The following is a 19,613-nucleotide window of genomic DNA, read 5'->3' on the forward strand; positions in this document are numbered from 1 at the left end:
CCTGTTTACATTTTGTATATGCAAATCAAGGGCATTCATTTTTATTTTATTTTTTTTAAATTCCTGACAAAGGTTTCTTGACTGAAATGTTGCTATCTCAGTAAAAATGGGATTTCTTGCAGACAACAGCAGTATGCAGGATTTTTTTTTTTTTCATTTGCATTATTTCCTGTATCCGACGCACCTGCCTGCAACTATTCAGGTGTGCAAGAGGTGTTCAAATAGAGGAAACAAAAGGCATTTTCTTTAGGGTTCTATTATTACAGAAATCATGTGGACAGTCATTTCATGGAGCTTTGTATATTTTCGTAAACCAGAGAAATGTTCTTGCTAGTTTGTATTTTGCTAGCATCGTGAAAGAAGGGTTTAGAGTTTTCAGAGAAAGTTAAAAAAGAAAAACAGAGCTTATTATGTTTTGTAAAAATAAATCTTGTGCACAACTGAAAAAAAGAGATAACAAAAATACGAAAATGTTGCATTCCAACTTGTTTGCGTTTCTTAAGTGTCAATCAAATTTTTATTAAGGTTTATGCTTTTTTCTAGCCTAGAAATCTAGACGCACCCTAGCGGCACTAACTGTATTTTGCAGCCAGGGTCGTCTAGCAACTCTCCGTTGGCTTGCGAGCCGGAAAAACCAAACTCTGGTTAGGCCAATCACATTGTGTATAGAGTCAGTGAGCGGGCTTAACATAATGACGGCAGAGTTGCGGCGGTCCTGTGTGCTGCTTGTAAACAAAGAAGCTGGCGAATGGCGGTCTTTCGAATCGGCTTTGGCCGCGACTCTGGAAGACTCTTGGAGTTCAGCTTTTCTTTGAGGAAAGAACAAAGAACGGCACTGAAGTCATTCGTAAGAAAGGAAGATGTGTTCGTAGTTTTGCCGACCGGATACGGCGAAGGTTTAATCCATCAACTCGCTCCACTTCACCTTCTTTGTTGCTCTGGTTGGCTGTAGCGTTATCCTATTGCGTGCAGAGGGAATTTGAAAGACAACCGTTTATCCCGCCCCTCGGATTGAGCCCTGCCAATGGTGAGTTCCCAGACCCAACTTGTTCCCATCTTGATGTGGGTCTGGCTTGTCAGGCTAGCTTTTTTCATTTAAAGGAGATTTGAGAATTCAGAAACCCTTGTTATTAGCGACACCGTGCCTGTTAAGTGACCTGTAACCAGTAACGTTTTGCTTGTGCTTTCGAGGGACAAATGACTGAATGTAATTCAATGCCCCGATTTACTCACCGCAAAGTTCTTCACTTAGAAGTAAAACTTTGGAAATACATTTGCAGTGAACATCCAGATGAGCGACATTTGGATGAATATGTAAATATGTGCGGCCCGCTTTCCTCTCAATAACAAAATAAACACAATGACAGAAAAAAAAAACAGAAAGCATCTGATCATCACGATGTGGATATGTTTTATGTCGACACCCGCATTATGTCGACAGATGAGGTCATTTAAAATTACACTGTTATGATAGTTTGATTATAAAGTATATCTGAGACTATAGACTATAGATCTGGCTATATGAAGACCTTAGTTTGAATTAATCTATTTTCTTTGCATGACATTGATTGACGTTACATTACAGAATAGCTCTTTCTGCATTATCCTGAATATTGTATAAGCATTCATTTCACATGTCACCGAACGAAGGAGAGGTTCTCTGGCACGTGTAATCATCACATCCTTTGTATTCACCCGGCGAAAACGGGTAAAAAAAAAAACGTTGAGGAAGGTCTTGTTTAGAGATGCACCGATTGCAGTTTCCTTGGCCGATTCCGATTTCCAATTTTTTTGTAAGTGGGACTTGCCGATACATTTTTTGCCGATTCCGATTTTCTTTCAATTGACAGCATATACAAACCAAAAAAAATCTACTTTTCTTCAATGCAAAGTTACTAAAAATACAGTAATAAAATAAGAACAAATAAACACATTTCAAACAATAGCACAAATAAATGAGATAGGATAAAGAGAGATATGAAATAAACATGGCTTTAAGTTTTTCAGGTGGGTCTAACAGTATATTCAGGTAAGAAATGCTACAGAAATTAAAGGAATCAAATGTAAAATAACACTGGATAGTCTTCATTGTAAAAAATTAAAAACAGATTAATGCTTACCACTAGTTACAAAAGTTATTCAGTCAGCGAGTGATTTTCTTTTTGTTCTTTGATTAAAATGACCGACAGCAGCAGGTTTATTAGGCCTGAGCTAACGCACGGATCCAATATACGGTAACACAACTTTCTCAACTGATAAGGTTCCAAAACTGTGTTTAACTGAATATTGCATTTTTACTACAATTTTGTGTTGACCGTTTAAGCGCAGTAAGCCACTCGTTTTGGTACTTGCGACACACAAACCCTTTGAGAATTAGTAATTAGTAAAATGCTGTGCAAAAAAATTTTTTTTCCGATTAATCGTTTTTTAAAATGTGGTCGATTCAAAATCGATTCTCAAAGGCCACAAATAGATTTTTTTTCCATATTTATTTCCACAAACATTGAACAGAAGAGTAATGTAAATCTAATTACTATTCTTCTCCATTAGATTTAACTCTTATTTGCCTCACGCAATGTTACAAAGGAGCGAGAGGCGGCTTCCGGTGCGTTGTCGACGTTTATAATGCTGAGGTGAAATGCTACAAATCCGCGGAACCATTTGAGGAGACATCACCTAGACGTTGCAACACCCCCACAGCCGAGCACACAACCGCTAAAAATAGATCACATGCATTCGAATGCTTGCCTTGCATTATGATCATTGTTTTAAACTTGAGCGTTCACTTAAACACGTACATTAGCTATTAAAGACATATTCAAATCAACTGAGTCAATAGACAGCGCAGGACCAATAATTCAAACCTAATAGCTTATATCATAATTGTATGCATTTGAAATATAAAGATGGGTTCTGTTTTAATGTTCCCAAGTGTACCTAAAATAAAAGAGTTTATTATACAGTTTTGTGGCTCTTAATTTCTTTTTAATAACCCACTTGTAAACTTATGTTCACTGTTCTTTTTTATAAATATAGTATTATTTGTATTAAATCAATATTCATTGAGTTGAATCGAGAATCGAATCGAAATCAAATCGATTTGAGAGCTTGTGAATCGAAATCTAATCGAAACATCTGAATCGATACCCAGCCCTACTATTTAACCAGAGCGAATGAGACGAGTGAGTGAGAGGGCTGTGTGTCACTTCGGTCAGAGAGAAGAGAGCGAGAACACGTGGCTGACGTTATTGATCCAGGCCGACCATTGAAAAAAATCGGTCGGTCAATCTCTAGTCTGTTTTTTTTTTTTTTCGTTACAAGCTGTTTACACCATTGGCAATACAAAATTACACGGAAATTATTAAATATAACCACTTTAAATCATGTGAGTAGTAAAAAGAAACAATATTTTCTTGGAGCTATCTATAATTTTGTAAACCAGAGAAACTTTGTGTGTGTTTCATTGGGGTTATCTGTTTTCAGAGAAAGTAAAAAATTAAAAATAAACTTTTGTAAAAACTTTTTGTTTTTCATTTTGTAAACGTAAAGAAATGTTTCATGGCTGCCTGATTTCAGAGAAAGCTAAAGATTGACCATTTTCTATAAGGTTTCTATTTTTCCAAAAGCAAATAAACAGGGAATTCTTGCTTGAATGTTTTATTAAGGTTGTTTCAAAGAAAGCATGTATATAAAAATATATATTCTACCAGATAAACAATGCATTCTTGCTCGTCCACAGTTCCTAAACATAAGCCCAGTGCATGAAGAGAAAAATTCCTGAAACCTCCGCCATGTTTCTTTCTGTCTCTTCGAGCGTCTCTCTTTCTCTTTTCTTCCCCTATCCCTCTTTTGCGAAACCAGACCTGTTTTTTCTCTCGTTCTCTCTTTTTGCTTTCCCCTCTCTTTTTGACTGGCCCTTCTCCACCTTTCCCTCCTCCCGTCCTCTCTTTCTCTCTCTCTCTTTCTCTCTCTCTCTCTCTCTCTCTCTCTCTCTCGCTCTCTCTCTCGCTCTCTCTCTCGCTCTCTCTCTCTCTCTCTCGCTCCACTCCCTCTGTCTTTCTTTTTCTCTTCACTCTTTCTCTTTCTGTCTGTCTCTCCCTCTCTCTGGCCTCTCTCCAGTCACACAAGATTTGGAGCTGATAGTCTATTTATAGCGCCTGTGGTTCTGTCGCTATGACAACCGAGCTGGAGGCCAGGGCGCCAGGGAGCTATTTTTGGAACGCCGCTGTAATGTCAGACACAGCCTTCTCTCTTTTCTTTCTCTTCCACCGCTCCCTCTCTCTCCCGGTTTCTGCTGCTCCCTTACTCTGCCGTTGCAAACTTACAGAAGTGCGTGTGTGTCTGTGTGTGTGAGAGGAAGAGCGAAAATGCAGTGGAGGCTATCGATTAATTCACAGTTGTAGTTGAATAAACATTTGCAGAGATAAATATAAGTCGATGAATTTTTTTTTTTTTTTTTTTTTTTGTAAGTTGCATTTTGTGCTGAACTCCAAATGTAATTGATACTGTTAGACACCTCGTTTTTATTATTTAAACTTTTTAACAAAATAAAACAGGCTCAACCAATGCAAGTAATATATATATTTTTTTTTTTAAACAATAAGCGTTTGTTGTTGAACGCCACTGTTGTATCTGAAAGGCTTGCCGTCAGATATCCTCTGTACTGTATCGTGCCACGCACACATACACGGCCCGCTCTGAGCCTAGAGAGTGTTTGCCGTATTGGCCCTGGAAGCTGCCTAATCCACACTCTTAATACTGTTACTGTTAACTATGACCTGTAACATTAACCAGATTAGTAAGCGATGAGGATATTATCAGCTTTTCCATGTTAATACACCGTCGGCACGTTCTACTCACTCTATGAATGGATTTTTCTCTTTGCATGTTTTCCTTTTGTTATTGGCATTTACCTTTTAGCCATCAAGAGTTTTGTGTTAATAAAAATGTTCCATGCTGTGGTCCATTGTAAATGTAAATATTTTGTTTTTTAAGTAAATAATAGTACGCGATTGTTCGGTTTCAGAAATGTTTTAATGGTTTGTTTTGGGGGACAAATATGCATATTTATAATTTATTTGCTTTTTATATAAAACATTATAAATGGGTCATTATTGACAAATGAAGCTTCAAAACTGTTCAGTTGTTAAATAACATTTCAAAGTGTTTCAATTAATTTTATTGTATTTATGTCAGATGGTACAACCAAATAGTTTGTGTATGTATACTGTAGTTGTACCACCTGACATGGAAAGTGTACTATTAACCTACCCATGCTTGAAATTCACAATTTTTACCAGTATTTAAGAGAGATCTGCAAATCTTTTCACTCTGCCACGAGGAGTTGGGTTCCTCTGGATGATTCATTATCATATTTACTGTTATTACCGTGTCAATTTATGTTTGCAGTTATGCCACCCTGACGTTTGAGAAAATTCAAAACCTTTGTATAATCTCAACAGCTTTAAAACTCCTGATATTTGTAACATTTGTTCATATGAAAGGTTTCAACCCTAAAATTATGCCATACTATTTAGTTTTTAATTAATTAAGACACCATTTTTAAATAGTTTTCTTAGTCTGTTAATTTGTTCGGACGGTTGCACCACCTGACATTTTGGGGGTTTAAGAAAACAAACCTTTAGAATATGTATTTAAATGTACTAGAATAAAGTGATATGTCATGAATTTATCAAATTATTTTATGCATTTGTACACAAATAATACATATTTTTATTTAAATTGCTTTTGGTGACTGCAAATCACTTCAACCTCAAATGTACTTGCAGGAAAAACTGTATAAATAAAGAGTTACTTTATAGGCTACTTAAAGTACGTGAGAAATAGAAAAGGCGATAATGCGATAGTTTTAATGTTGCAATGCGCCACTTTCGGTGTAGACAGCATCACTGATTATAATGGGTTCTAGTTGCTTTTGTCACGTTTGTTTTGGATAATTTTTATTGACATCTGTTATCTGTAGAACTGTAGAAGTTTGTGCAGGTCTTTTTTTAGCACCTCAACCACTTAACACAGCAATGCACCAAAAATATCATATTTTGGACCTTTCCTCTGGATAAATGACTAGATGGTGCCATTGGCGTCTCCCCCCGAAAACAGATGTTTGGCTCAAACTCTCAGTCTTCTGTTCAGTTCAGAATGCATTTGAAAAGTAAAAAGTTATTGAGGATCAATCAAATATTATTGCAGTCATAGACAACCACTTATTGTTTAGGTTTACAAATGGCACTGTTTCATTTAATTAATGATTTTAGTTAATATCAGAAATTAATTTTGAGATATGATCAGCTTCCTCAAAAAAACAGATCCTTATTACATTCATCTAAACATATTTGTGTTTAAACAATAAGCAATATATTCTTATTCATAGTTTAAAGAAAGCAACAGATAAAAGTTTTTTTTTTTTTTAAAGTTGGGAAGTAAAAACTACACAGTGAAGTTTTTTGGTAACACTTTACAATAAGGTTTAACTAACATAAACTAACATGACTGTATTTGTTAATCTTAGTTAATGTTAGTTAAAACATTAACTAATGTTAACAACTGAGACTTTATTGTAAAGTGTTACTGATTTTTTTTTTTATACAAACAGCTGGTATGTCAGTGGATAGGACGACTAATTCAGAAACTGTATTTTCAGTAGAGCCCGACCGATAAAGGATTTTTAAGGCCGATACCGATACAAATATTTGGTCACTTAAAAATCCGATATTCCGATATATCAGCCGATATATATAAAAAATAAAAAAATAAAATAACAGAAACGCGTAAAAAAACACAAACAGATTTCCCTTATACATCAGTTATTTGTAGTTATTCATGATCCCTCAGCCTCTCTAAAATAATATGATAATGCAGTTTAAAAATAAACTTGTTTGTTTTATTGTTACAACAGAACAGAGGAACATAAAATATATTAAAGTTCTGATAAATAAAATGTATAAAAATACAAACTTAAGATATGAAACTTAAAGTCGTTTGGACGAAAACACAATAGGCTAACAAAAACAAAAAATCTAAGTTACCAGTATTAATAGATGTGGTAAGCTTTATAAATATAACTTTTAGCAAGACTGGAAAAAAAATATTCAGTTAAGTTCTAGAAGTTCTGATAAATAACAACAACAGCAAAACAAACTATATACAGTATAAATATGAGCCACCTTATAATTACAATGTCAACTTGCTTATCCCTTTACATGCACTTTTAATTCTATCCATCAAGCTACAACAAACCATTTTCAATCATCATTTGCTGCCTGCCTTCTAAAATCTACTACTTATGATGATGCAGTAAATCCATTATTTTACTCGTTAATGCGGCGTCTGAACGAAGTCACGCACTTTCGTTCACTCTTCACGAGCCTAACTTACGATTTACAATGTAGAGACTGGAACTACAAATATACTAGTTATAAATACAGTAATCATTACTTTATTTAGGCAGAATAAGTTTGTTGTGTTTTTCAAGGCGCATTAATGTTAGCGGTCTCCCACTGATAGCCATGGCATTAGCTAGCTTTGTGGTTAGCGTCTATGATAAGTTATAATTTAGAAATATGTATACTTTTTCAAAATAACGGGCAGGGGAGAGATGATACGTCTCATGATGTCAAACTGTCAGACTATTAAAGAAATACATTTTATTCAGTCACATTGTCCGAGGTAAAATAAGTCAGTCAACTGTAACCTAGCGTAATTACAGCTCTCTTGGCTAACATGTAACAGCAAAACTGGACTTGGCAGTTACAAATTGTGTCATGTTATTTGAGTTAAGAGAACTGATGGGGATGTTCTTTTAACTGTTATTCAATTCAAGCAATGTATGTCTCGTTGCCAACTTACATGCATTTCGCGGATGATCTGTGTTGTGAATGCAGCGATCAGAGCGCTGAAGCTCAGCATGACTCTGCTGGATCAGCTGGTGGTGTTGCCAGCCGGCACGTTGTAGAGCGCCCTCTGGTGGACAAACTATGAAACGCCAACACTCAATGTGTTTGAGAGGTGTTTCGTCCGGTTTTTTTATTTTTAAAAAAATATTCATTTATCGGCCATCATAAATGCCGATACCGATAGTTTGGAAAAAGTCTAATATCGGCCGATAATATCGGCCCGCCGATATATCGGTCGGGCTCTAATTTTCAGTGAGCTATGCAAGTATGAATGCTTTCGTTATTACTGCAATTTAGTCGGAAGCAGCAATATTGTATGTAGTAAACAACTAAACGGTTGTATCCATCTATACTCTTCTTTGCTGCAATATTTATTATCTTAATCATTACAATATTTTAAGATAAAGCTTAAGTAATAAGTAATTAAAAATGTTAATTGACCTAACATTTTAAAGCTTTTAAGGTTGAATTTCTGATGATATTTATATTTTGAATATCCATTTTTTGTAGTCAAAGTATGAATACAGTTGTTTTTGTGTAGTGTTTAGTAAACAATAAGATCAATCCAAAATCTTAATTGTTGTGCTTTTTAAAATAATTTTTAATAAGCAACATTTAAGGGCTATGTTTTGAGGGTCAAGGTGATGGGACAAAGATATGGGATATATATGTATACACTTTTTATTTTATTTTATTTTTTTATGTTGCTGCACTTTTGCTTGCTTTACTTGCATTGTTACTGCAGTGAATTGCTTAAAGCATGAGTGAGCCGTATACTTTATAATAAATAAAGGGAGCTGAACAGAAATTCTGTGTGGGCCAAGTCATATGACTCATGTGATGCGTTGTGTGTGTGTTTGGCCAGACCATCCATTTACTGCTTGAAGTGTTTTTTACTTTTTTTGTGTGTGTGTTTTAATTGAAGTTGCTGCCTAATCATATCTGCACTGCATGCAACTCCAACTCCATATGTGCTAACATCCATCTTGTGCGTTAAGAATTTTAACATCTATCACATGCTCTCAAGTGTGTGTGCTATAGACTGAGCCGAACTAGAATCTCTGCAACTGTTGGCAGACATCGACGCGCAACAATTTCACAAACTTCCTGCCGTGCGGCCGTTTGAATTCTCGAATTCCACTTGAGTTGAGGCTGGATTTGGAATGCAGGGCTATATATACTCAGCACAACTATAGTGGTCTCTTCTGCTTGGCATTACGACAGCGGAGGCTCTCAACTATTGTACCCAGAGGGGCATGAGTTGTATTATGTCTGACTAGCGGGCTGGGCTATTGTTGGAATCATTCTATTAATAGGTAGAAAGGCAATAATTGAGATATGGTGTTAGACAATGGCTGCGGTCACAATACATCTGTCTGTGCAAGCCTCCCCTGTCTGTCTGTCTGCATTTTGTCCTGTCTGTCTTTCACTGTTTGCTTCTTTTTATTTCTGTTGTTTATGCCCCTTCTTCCACGTGACGTGCCACACTTTCATTTGTACGGCCTGCTGTGCGTGTTGCATGCATTCTCTCTCTCACACACACACACACACACACACACACACACACACACACACACACACACCGCTGTGTGTGGGACCTACAGCCTTGCTGTCACATTTCAACCCTGTATGTGACATTCCTGTTGGACTTGGACGGGGGGGATGCACATGCGCGTCCAGCCTGCGGATTTCTCTCGCGGTCTCTGATTCCCTCATGCTTTGATTTAGGCGTTACACTTTAGCAGAGATATTTTAATGATTCTAATTACAATTCTTTATTGACTTTTTTTTGTTGTTGTACTTTTGAAGATGCAGATTTGTGATTTTCAAGAGTCTTTTTAAATGATTTATTATATGGAACTAGTTTGTGAGTTGTATGATATGAAAACTATTTAATATTACGTTTTAATTGTATGTCAATAATATAATCATATAATATATTTTAGCAGTTTGTTGGAACTAAAATTGAAAAAACTTGAGGGTAGTGTTAATTTCGTCAATGAAATCTGACGAAAAGTTTGTTGACATCCTTTTATTCATGACTAAGAGAAGATGACGTCTCACCGAGACCTCAACAAACAATAACTAACTATATCAACATGCAAAATAGTTGACGAAAAAAGACGAGATTAAGTTGTAGTTAAAAAATATATAAAACTTGACCAAAATCGCTTTGTTTTTGTCGAATAATAGAGGAAACAAAACATTACAGACTGTTTTTAACAAGCCGCTACAAGCTTTCATGCATACGGTTGCCAGATTTCAAGAATTTACGTCTTCCAATCAGAGCTTTTCTGTTAAAAGCACACGTTTTCTACCCGGTGTTTGAGCTACTTAATATTTGCAATCTGACAACCATGCACACACGCTCTCGCTACACTGCAGAGATCTGAAAACACAGACAGTTTAGTTGTCTCCATTTGAGATTTTCTGCCTAGATAAGTGTCATTCAGTCAGTCTGTTCTGTTTGCTGCGACCTAAATCTGCAATCGCACCATTTCAGTGATGAACTATAATAAATCCAAACATGGATCACTTGACTATATTTGCGATTGTGGTTGCTGAATAAATGCACTGACGCAACCTCTGTCTCAGTTTTTGCTGAAACAATAGAAAGGATTACTAGGAATTTCACTGTTTTCATTTTTGAGAGACATTTCTTGTTTTACCAGTAGGTCTATATGATAAATAGCCTATAATAAATCAGGAAACTTGATGAGGAAAAATAAACCATGTATAGGTTGACATTCTCTTGATTTGTGCTTTATGGGTGAAAGTGCAATAATTCTAATGAAATGTAACCATAACTAACTATATCAACATGCAATATAGTTGACGAAAAAAGACGAGATTAAATTGTAGTTAAAAAAAAATAAAACTTGACCAAAATCGCTTTGTTTTTGTCAAATAAAAGAGGAAACAAAACATTTCAGACTGTTTTTAACAAGCCGCTACAAGCTTTCATGCGTACGGTTGCCAGATTTCAATAATTTACATCTCCCAATCAGAGCTTTTCTGTTAAAAGCACACGTTTTCTACCCGGTGTTTGAGCTACTTAATATTTGCCATCTGGCAACCATTGTAAAAAATATATATTTATTAGAATTGATTATAATTTTTGAGCAAAATAATCGAAAACGTTTTCATTACCTAAAATGCTCAGTGGACCAAAACTTGACCAAGCAAAAACAGGACACGGTTGACTAAATATGATAATAACTTTAACGTGACACAGGAGCAAGACTAAATAAAAATAAATAAATAGCTGTCAAAATTAACACTAGAAATGTATTATATTGTATTTAGGGGTGGAACGGTTCTCTGTAAAAAAAAAAAATCGAACCGTACCGTTCTCCATCGACGGTTCGGCACAGACTTGCCCCGCGGTTCATCTCAAATCTGATGACGCATCTATAATATGATTTCTTGAAAATAACGTGTACAACAGATAGACAGAGTTCGGCTAATGTATGTTTCTGGCAATGTATACACATTCTGGCTTCCCAATACATTACAACATCGCTGATCAAAAAGCAAAAACATTGCTATATGTGTTAAACTAAACTCATTTATGCCTTGCCAATTTAAACATATTAAATAGAAAGACGCGAAAGAGAACTCGCGCACGCTGAGAGATTTGTGCGTCGCAGATAGCGCGCAAATATTGAGTTCTCTTTCAAGTCTTGAGCTTGAACTGACAAATTCACACAAAAAATGTCAACATGCCCATCTTGGCGAGTATCCTAGCAAACATAGGTTATGTCTTAAGTAAAAGGTAAACAGTTGAGGAAAACGTGTAGTATGTACTCTTTCCGTACATTATTTCTTCTAGGGAAAGAAGCCTATTCCAGCGGTCTGTGTTTTTAATGATAATCAAACAACAAATGAAAGAAATTACTCACTGCTCTTTAGCTTTTGTAACTTCAATAATGATTCATCCTTATTTAATTTATACCGTGAAGATTATATGCAGTTATTTTATATTTGATTACTTTGTTCAATTTCTGTACCTGAAATCCCTGAAAAGCACGGTTTATTTAACATCTTTGCTCCATTGTATGTTTTTGTGCTGTTGCTTGTGGTTTGATTATTTGCTCTTATTATGTCCTAATTACCCTGAACATGGCACATACCGAAACCCTAAAACCGTGATATAAACCGAACTGTGAGTAATTTGAACCGTTCCACCCTTAATTGTATGTTATGGTCAGCATCATCAATATAAATATGATTGATATTCTATAAAAAATGGAGCTAGATATGAATGAAAAGCGTTTCGCTGGGGACTTTGATTATCGCTCTCTGCATAAGTTTATTCCTGATGAGCGTCTTTAAGATCTCGACTGTATGCACAAAGAGGCGAGTTCGAGCCGCCCCACCATCTTGCAGCCGTTTCACCGGATAGCAGCTTGACTAAGACAGCGTTTCTTGATTTCCCCCTCCCTCCTCTTGTTTTGCCCTCTCTTCCCCTCTCCGTTTCCTCCCACTAGAGCCGATCCATTGACTAGAGCAGCGTCTGACTGAGCGCTCTCTGATCACTATGACTCAGAACCCTGCCTGCTTTGATCTCCAACACAAACATGCGCCACCTGCTGGCTTATTCCACAGCTGCACATTGTGCCAGCTGCCATTTTTTCCCCCAGCTCCATGGCTGACTTGTGTCATGCTGAAAATGTGTATGTGAAGTTTTGCCGCTGTAAATGCAGGAATATTGTGTTTGAATTTTCGGCCCCACTTTATATTAGGTGACCTTAAGTACTCTATGTACTTACTGTGTACAAATTGTATTGCAAAACACTTTTGCTGATATTGAGGTGGGATACGGGTAAAGTTAGAGACAGGTGTGGTAGGATGGGTAAGTTTAAGGGTAGGGTTAGGTGTAAGGGAAGTGTCAACTGTGTAATTATAAATGTAACTACAGAAATTAATTACAGATGTAATTACATGCAGGATTTTTTTTTAAATGTAAGTACAATGTAAAAACATGTATGTACACAATAAGTGCATTGTATCAAATTATTAATTAAAATGTTAGTACATAGTAGTTAAGGCCACCTAATATAAAGTGGGTCCGAATTTTCTTTTGGTTCAATATTGCCATAAAGCATCATCTTGGGTTTATCATAGTTTTTGGTATGACACATAAATAAAGTAGTCAGGTGGCAATGCCTTTTAATGGATGCTTTCCAAATGTAAGGTGCTTGTTCTGCGACGACTAATCTTTGGGTTGTGCATAACAGCATTCTTCAATAACTTCTTCCTTGTCTTGACTTGTTTGGAATAAATCCAGCTCTCTGTTATTTAATTTCTCTTAATTGCAAATAACATAGTCTTACCCTACTGAAGTGTTGGACAGCTGTTAATGTTATTTCTTTATTTCTTTTTAGTTTCCTGGACAGGATTGACACTGTGAAACAGAGCGACTATACTCCCACTGATCAGGTGCGTAAAGATCCAGCAAATGCTGGGATTCAAACATGCTTGATATTGACGCTTCCTGATTTAGGAACCTTATTTATTCTCTTATTGCGTATGATTTAAAGATGTCTTTTGTTGTGAATGCACTTTGAACTCTTCTCTTTGTTGCCTCCCTCTTTCAGGACTTGCTCCGATGCAGAGTTCTGACTTCCGGGATCTTTGAGACGAGATTTCAAGTGGACAAAGTTAATTTTCAGTAAGCTTGACCAGGAGGCCTAATCATAATTATTATTATTTTTTTTATTTTATTTTTTAATTCTTTATACTTCACAGTAAGACAAAAAATACATGCACTTTACGCTTTATTAATAAGTGCTTGCTTAATAACTGGTCCATGCATCATGTCTTTGTGGCCTTTGGACTGATGAGTTTTCTCTTTTTCTGCAGTATGTTTGATGTTGGTGGACAGAGAGACGAACGCAGGAAATGGATCCAGTGTTTTAATGGTAATTTGTGCTTTTTATTGCTTTAAAATAATAATGATATAGTAGTAATAATAATAAAGCTCCATTGATATGGGTTTTTGAATGCCAATGCTGATATCAAAGGGAATATATACTTTTATTACAGTGTAAAATATAATTTAATGATCATATTTACTCAAAATTCACCAATTCGATAAATCTTAGCATGGCCATTTTATTAATTTGTTATAATTAAGGAATCGTTTTATGATGGATTGTTTGCATCGCTGGTTCAAAGTGTTCGTCTTTTCTCTCCTGTTACAGACGTGACAGCCATCATTTTTGTGGTAGCCAGCAGCAGTTATAACATGGTGCTCCGAGAGGACAATCAGACCAACAGACTCCAGGAGGCACTTAACCTGTTCAAGAACATCTGGAATAATAGGTACCTTTTGAACGCCTAAAACACGCTTGCAAAGTAGAGAAGAAGAGCTTAATGAGTGTGTAGTTTTACGATGACCTTTTTTCCACATCTGTTCATTGTTTTCTCTCTTCTCTTTCCAGGTGGCTTCGAACTATTTCTGTCATTCTGTTCCTAAACAAGCAGGACTTGCTGGCTGAAAAGGTTTTGGCGGGAAAATCAAAAATCGAGGATTATTTCCCAGAGTTTGCACGCTACACTACACCAGATGATGGTTAGTAAAATTGAGTCGTTTTTCATCCATATAATTGAATTGTATACAAATTCTTGTATCAACCCTAAAATAGTAACTTTGGATATCATGGCATCAGTGTTATTAATAAGACATATCTGCTTTCTTTCTAACAGCAACACCAGAGCAAGGGGAAGATCCGCGAGTTACGAGAGCAAAATATTTCATCCGAGATGAGTTCTTGGTGAGTCTGATTCTTGTATGGGACCAAAATCATCATGGCAACCCATTGTAATTATTGTTGTCTTTTTTATCATCAAATAATCAAATAAATGCGGCGTTGATGAGCAAAAGAGACTTTTCTAAAATCTTACAAAACCTAAATGCTAGTTTCTACATACTCATATAGGATGTCTACTAGGGCTGTGCGATATTGAAGAAAAATGCGATATCCTTGTTAAATAATGCGATATGCGATACGATATTGCTTTGTGTAAATTCAATTTCTTTCCCCAACTGATGTCTTTCACTTAAAGCGTTACCGACTGTGTTTACATGAATAGTCATCAAGACAGCCATTTTGATATAACTGTGTGTGTATTTGACAGTTTGAGTGTGTAACAAGACATGAAAAAAAAGAATGGCTTGTGCGCACGTTTCGGTGTGTGTGTCAGACAGCACGAGACTGCAAAGGAGTTGTTTTTTGCAAGTTATTGCGTTTAATAACTCTTTTTAACGTCAAGCAAGTCACATAAGTAACAGTCATGTGCTCAGTCTATTCTCTGCTATATGCATCAACATAAAACGTACACTTTTCACAATGTTGAAGTAGCTTATTAAAATCATTCAGATATTGCGTGCCCTTGCGATATGCATATTGCGAAATGTACATTTGCGATATTTCGATATATTGCGCAGCCCTAATGTCTACTTCAGTAGATGCTTGTGATGTCTTTGAATTTCTAGGGTCAGACTTCCTTGCATCGCGATTTAAAACCAAATATTGTTGCTGGTCCAGATAAAATTACAAGCCATTTTCCTGTTTTGTCTATTTAGAGGATCAGTACAGCGAGTGGAGACGGCCGGCACTACTGCTACCCCCACTTCACCTGCGCCGTGGACACGGAAAACATCCGCCGAGTGTTTAACGACTGCAGAGACATCATCCAGCGCATGCACCTACGACAGTACGAACTCTTGTGATCGCAGCAGGAATGACGGGACGCAAACTCACCACCTGAACTTTCTTTAGGCCCCCCTGCCCTACATCACGCCCCAATATCAAACCACGAACCTTCAAACTGATGAGTCCCCACCTCTTACACTTACACACATGCATATTATATATATATATATATATATATATATATATATATATATATATATATATATATATATATATATATATATATATATATATATATATATATATATATATATATATATATATACACGCACACACACACACACACACATACATACAGACACACACACATGGCCTTTCTCCATCCTGAGTGACTAGGGGCTGGGGCAAGGGGATGCACTGTGTTACTGATGAAAGCGTGGCTGTGATATCTGGCAAAAAGACTTGTTAACACAGCCAAGGACTACCGATGTTAATAAAAGAGAGAGAGGAAAACAAAACATGTGAGAGGGAGAGGGAGGGGGGGGAGAAAAGAGGGAAGAAAAAAAAAACTGTCCAGGACTGCTCAGGACAAGGAAGCCATTTCGTACACATACAGACACATAATGCGTCCAGCTAAATTCCTGACCCGCAGTTCTATGTATGTTACACGTCAAACTTGTCTTTTTCCGATCATATGCCTAAACACATGTTACTTATATTGATGCACACGCACAAGACATACGCTATTCTTATCCTCCACTGTTTTGGTCCTGTTGAACGTTTAGTGCCTGAGCGAGCCTGGCGTGTCCCCCTTATCTTTTCCCCATTTCCCCTTTCCCAACACCCCATCCCACCCAAAGGTGGACAGATTCCCCTGGTTGAGAGCAAAGCGACGGACCGTACGTTAAAAAAAATCAAACCAACAAAAAAACAGAATGTAGAGCAAAATGTCTCTTTTTTTTTTTCTTCTTCTTCTTCTTTCTTCTTTTTTTTTTTTTTTTTCAACAAAAATGGAGGGTTTGGAGCATTTACTGCCCCGGGTTGCTTTGCGTGTGGAGCGGAATGACTTGAACACAAGACCCATCACATGGCTCGCTTCTCTAGATGCATCTCAGGAGAGGCGAGCGCATGCAATGCCAGATTCATGCAGAACAGTGAACTAAATGCAGTGCAAAAAAATCCAAACACATATATATATATATATATATATATATATATATATATATATATATATATATATATATATATATATATATATATATATATATATATATAATATAAAAATACAACCATTTCTGTTTGTTAGTTTACCCAGTTTGTGTGTTGGTGTGTGCTAATATGCACCATTTTAAACGTCCAGTTTTCCCGATTGCTCTCTCCTGTTTTCAGAGTATCATTCCTCTCCCTCTCCCTCTCTCTTTTCTTCCTCCCCTTATCTTTCTCTCTGTCTGTCTCCTCCCTGTTGCAAAAATCTTGTACACTGACACACGGGGACTTCATCAGACTGAGGGTAAGACAGAGTTATGACGCGAGACACAAGAAGGATGTCTAATGGATGGCCTAGTCTCTCTCTCTCTCTCTCTTTCTCTATCTCTATCTCCCCCCTTCCGACTTCCTCTCCTCCCCTTTAGCCTGGCTTTTGGTCTGTCTTTTGATTTCTCTGCTGGATCATTATTCTTGTACAGACTGTAAAATGTATTATTTTGTACAACTTTATTGAAGAAAAAAGTAACTTGTAGAAGCTCCCTGTGCCTTGATCACGACTGTACGTGTAAAATGAGCTAAGATGTAAGTAAGATATGTTTCATTGCGCTGTTTGGCTCTGCCCTGCCTCTGTCGAGTCCCTTCAACTCTGACCCCCCCACCCCCCTCCCCGATTGCCTGTTTGCTCATCAGACTCTGGGTGGATGTTGCCTCCCCGCCTCTCCTTGTGCCGATCTAGAACCGGCCTCCCCATACAACTCTAGAATGGGAAAAAAATGCAATGCCGGTGTCAGATTGGCGACCAAGCGCAACTTTTACTAGCACTGCTTATCAGTGGAGTTTGGGGGGGAGCTGCTGTCTGTCACGTCCCCCTTTCCCCCTCTGTTTTTTATATTCATTCGTTTAACCTGCCTCTGGATTATGTTTTAGGAATCAAGACGAAATGCCTGATGCTGTGTAGTACAAAGCAAGAAACATTATATACAGTATATATAAATATATATATTTATGTGTAAATATATTATTTATATATATTTGTTTTGCTTTTTACAGGTTTTCTTTGCCTTTTTTGGGGGTCAGCGACAACAATAGTCAACATTATTAGAGGCAGGGTGTGGGGCTTTTTTTCTTCTTTTTTTTTTAGCTTTAACTCTGAAGGAGAAAATAATCCAAATGCAAAAACATTGCTTGTCTCTTCGTCAAAAACCAAATTCCTTTGCTAAAAAAGAAAAAGACAGCAAATCTGTCGATGTATTAAGTGTACAAATTGTTTTGATAGCTGCACAGTCAGATATTGGGTTCATATCCCCCTCCCATGGTATTCATGTTTATTTCTTTATAAAAAAAAAAAGAAAAGAAAAAAAGCTGCTCTACAAACTGACATACTAACAGAAAAAGAGGCCGCCCATCACCGGACAATGACCAATCGTAACCCTCTCTGTACCACACTTCCTGTCCTGCTATCCAATCACATGAAAGCAGGGGCCAGCTTTTGGTGCTCTAATGGTCCACTTTGTTACACAAAGTATTTATTTTTGTTTTATTTATTTGTCATTTTATACTTTTTTTCCCCCCAAAACGCCATAATTTGAATCAAAAACTCTAACGTCTAACCGGTCTGATCCGGTTGTGTTTTCTGCAAAATGTGGTACAGGTGTTATCTATCTAATGTTATGGGGTTGGGGGGAGATGTTAAGCTATGACATTTTAGTATGTTTACTTTTCTGTTTTTTATTTTCTAGTTCAGACTCGCTGCAGCAATAAGTGAGTGAGATTTGAGTACCAAACGCCCCCTTGCCTGACTCTCTCTATACGAAGTGTTTTCAGTGTATATGTTGCTTTTTTCCATGTCTCTCACACTTACTGTACATTTTGTACAAAGATTCAAATTACAGCAGTAAAAGAAGAGTGTAACACTGTCTGAGTGACACACACATGCACACACTCTTTTCACAAGGCTAACTCTGTTTTTTGGCCCAAATCAAACTATAAAGGATAATGTAGTTGCTCTTACAGTGATGGTGGTTCTTAAAGGTCTAATATACATTTACTACATGTTTCTAAAGAGGCGAAATTAACTTATCATTTGCTGCTTAAACTATGCATTGCATATCCTAATATGATTTTGGAAATCACCTGGATGTCCTTAAACTGCACTCACCATATGTTTTGCTGACAGGCAGGCACATGGTTGATCATGACAGAAACTTCTAATGCGTTCAATAAGCACATTTTCCAGATGCATCTTCCATCACCTTTAGAAGTAGAAAAGAAGCTGATGTTATTGTCTGTTCCCAAAAATAACTAGTTTCAAAGTTAGCATCTTGCAGATGGTCGTCATCAACGCTGAGTTTCCAGATTCTGCTTAGTTTATATATTATCTTTTAGATATTCGATCTTTTAACCGAATCAACAGAAGCTATTTTTTAATGTATCAAGCCAGATATCAGAGAAGTGTTATACACTACACAATAAATTTGGGGTTAAAATCTAATACATTGGCTCAGATAAATATTACACCAACAGTATTTAGTTAAGATGAAAATCTACATAAAAACTTCTCATATATAAGTCTAGATTTGTACAGTCTAAACTAGTTTTATTTAGCTGATCATTTTGTAAACATTACAACAATATTCTTGACAAGTTTTGGGGTTTGTTTCTACAAGTCCTAGTCTTTGTCATTTATTATTATTGTTTTAAAATAATATTAGGTTTATCAGTAACACTTTACAATAAGGTTCATTAGTTAAATACATCAGTTAACATGAACTAATAATGAGCTGCACTAATAAAACATTTATCTTTGTTAATGTTAATTTCAACATTTACTAAT

The 19,613-nt window shown here is 36.5% G+C and overlaps 1 protein-coding gene across 2 annotated transcripts in view; it reads left to right on the plus strand.

Moving 5' to 3' along the window:
* Positions 1-15,781, plus strand: part of gnas (GNAS complex locus) — a 51,195-nt gene extending 35,414 nt beyond the window's left edge. For both annotated transcript variants that reach the window (XM_079840245.1, XM_079840246.1), the window contains exons 6-12: positions 13,301-13,355; positions 13,514-13,587; positions 13,779-13,837; positions 14,120-14,240; positions 14,360-14,490; positions 14,625-14,692; positions 15,505-15,781. In XM_079840245.1, coding sequence (XP_079696371.1) covers positions 13,301-13,355; positions 13,514-13,587; positions 13,779-13,837; positions 14,120-14,240; positions 14,360-14,490; positions 14,625-14,692; positions 15,505-15,651 — 655 coding nt within the window. In that variant the 3' untranslated portion in view covers positions 15,652-15,781. The remainder of the gene's footprint in view (positions 1-13,300; positions 13,356-13,513; positions 13,588-13,778; positions 13,838-14,119; positions 14,241-14,359; positions 14,491-14,624; positions 14,693-15,504) is intronic.
* The last annotated feature ends 3,832 nt before the right edge of the window (positions 15,782-19,613 follow it).

Source organism: Gobio gobio (genome assembly GCF_949357685.1).
Source record: "Gobio gobio genome assembly, chromosome: 17".
NCBI classification, from domain to species: domain Eukaryota; kingdom Metazoa; phylum Chordata; class Actinopteri; order Cypriniformes; family Gobionidae; genus Gobio; species Gobio gobio.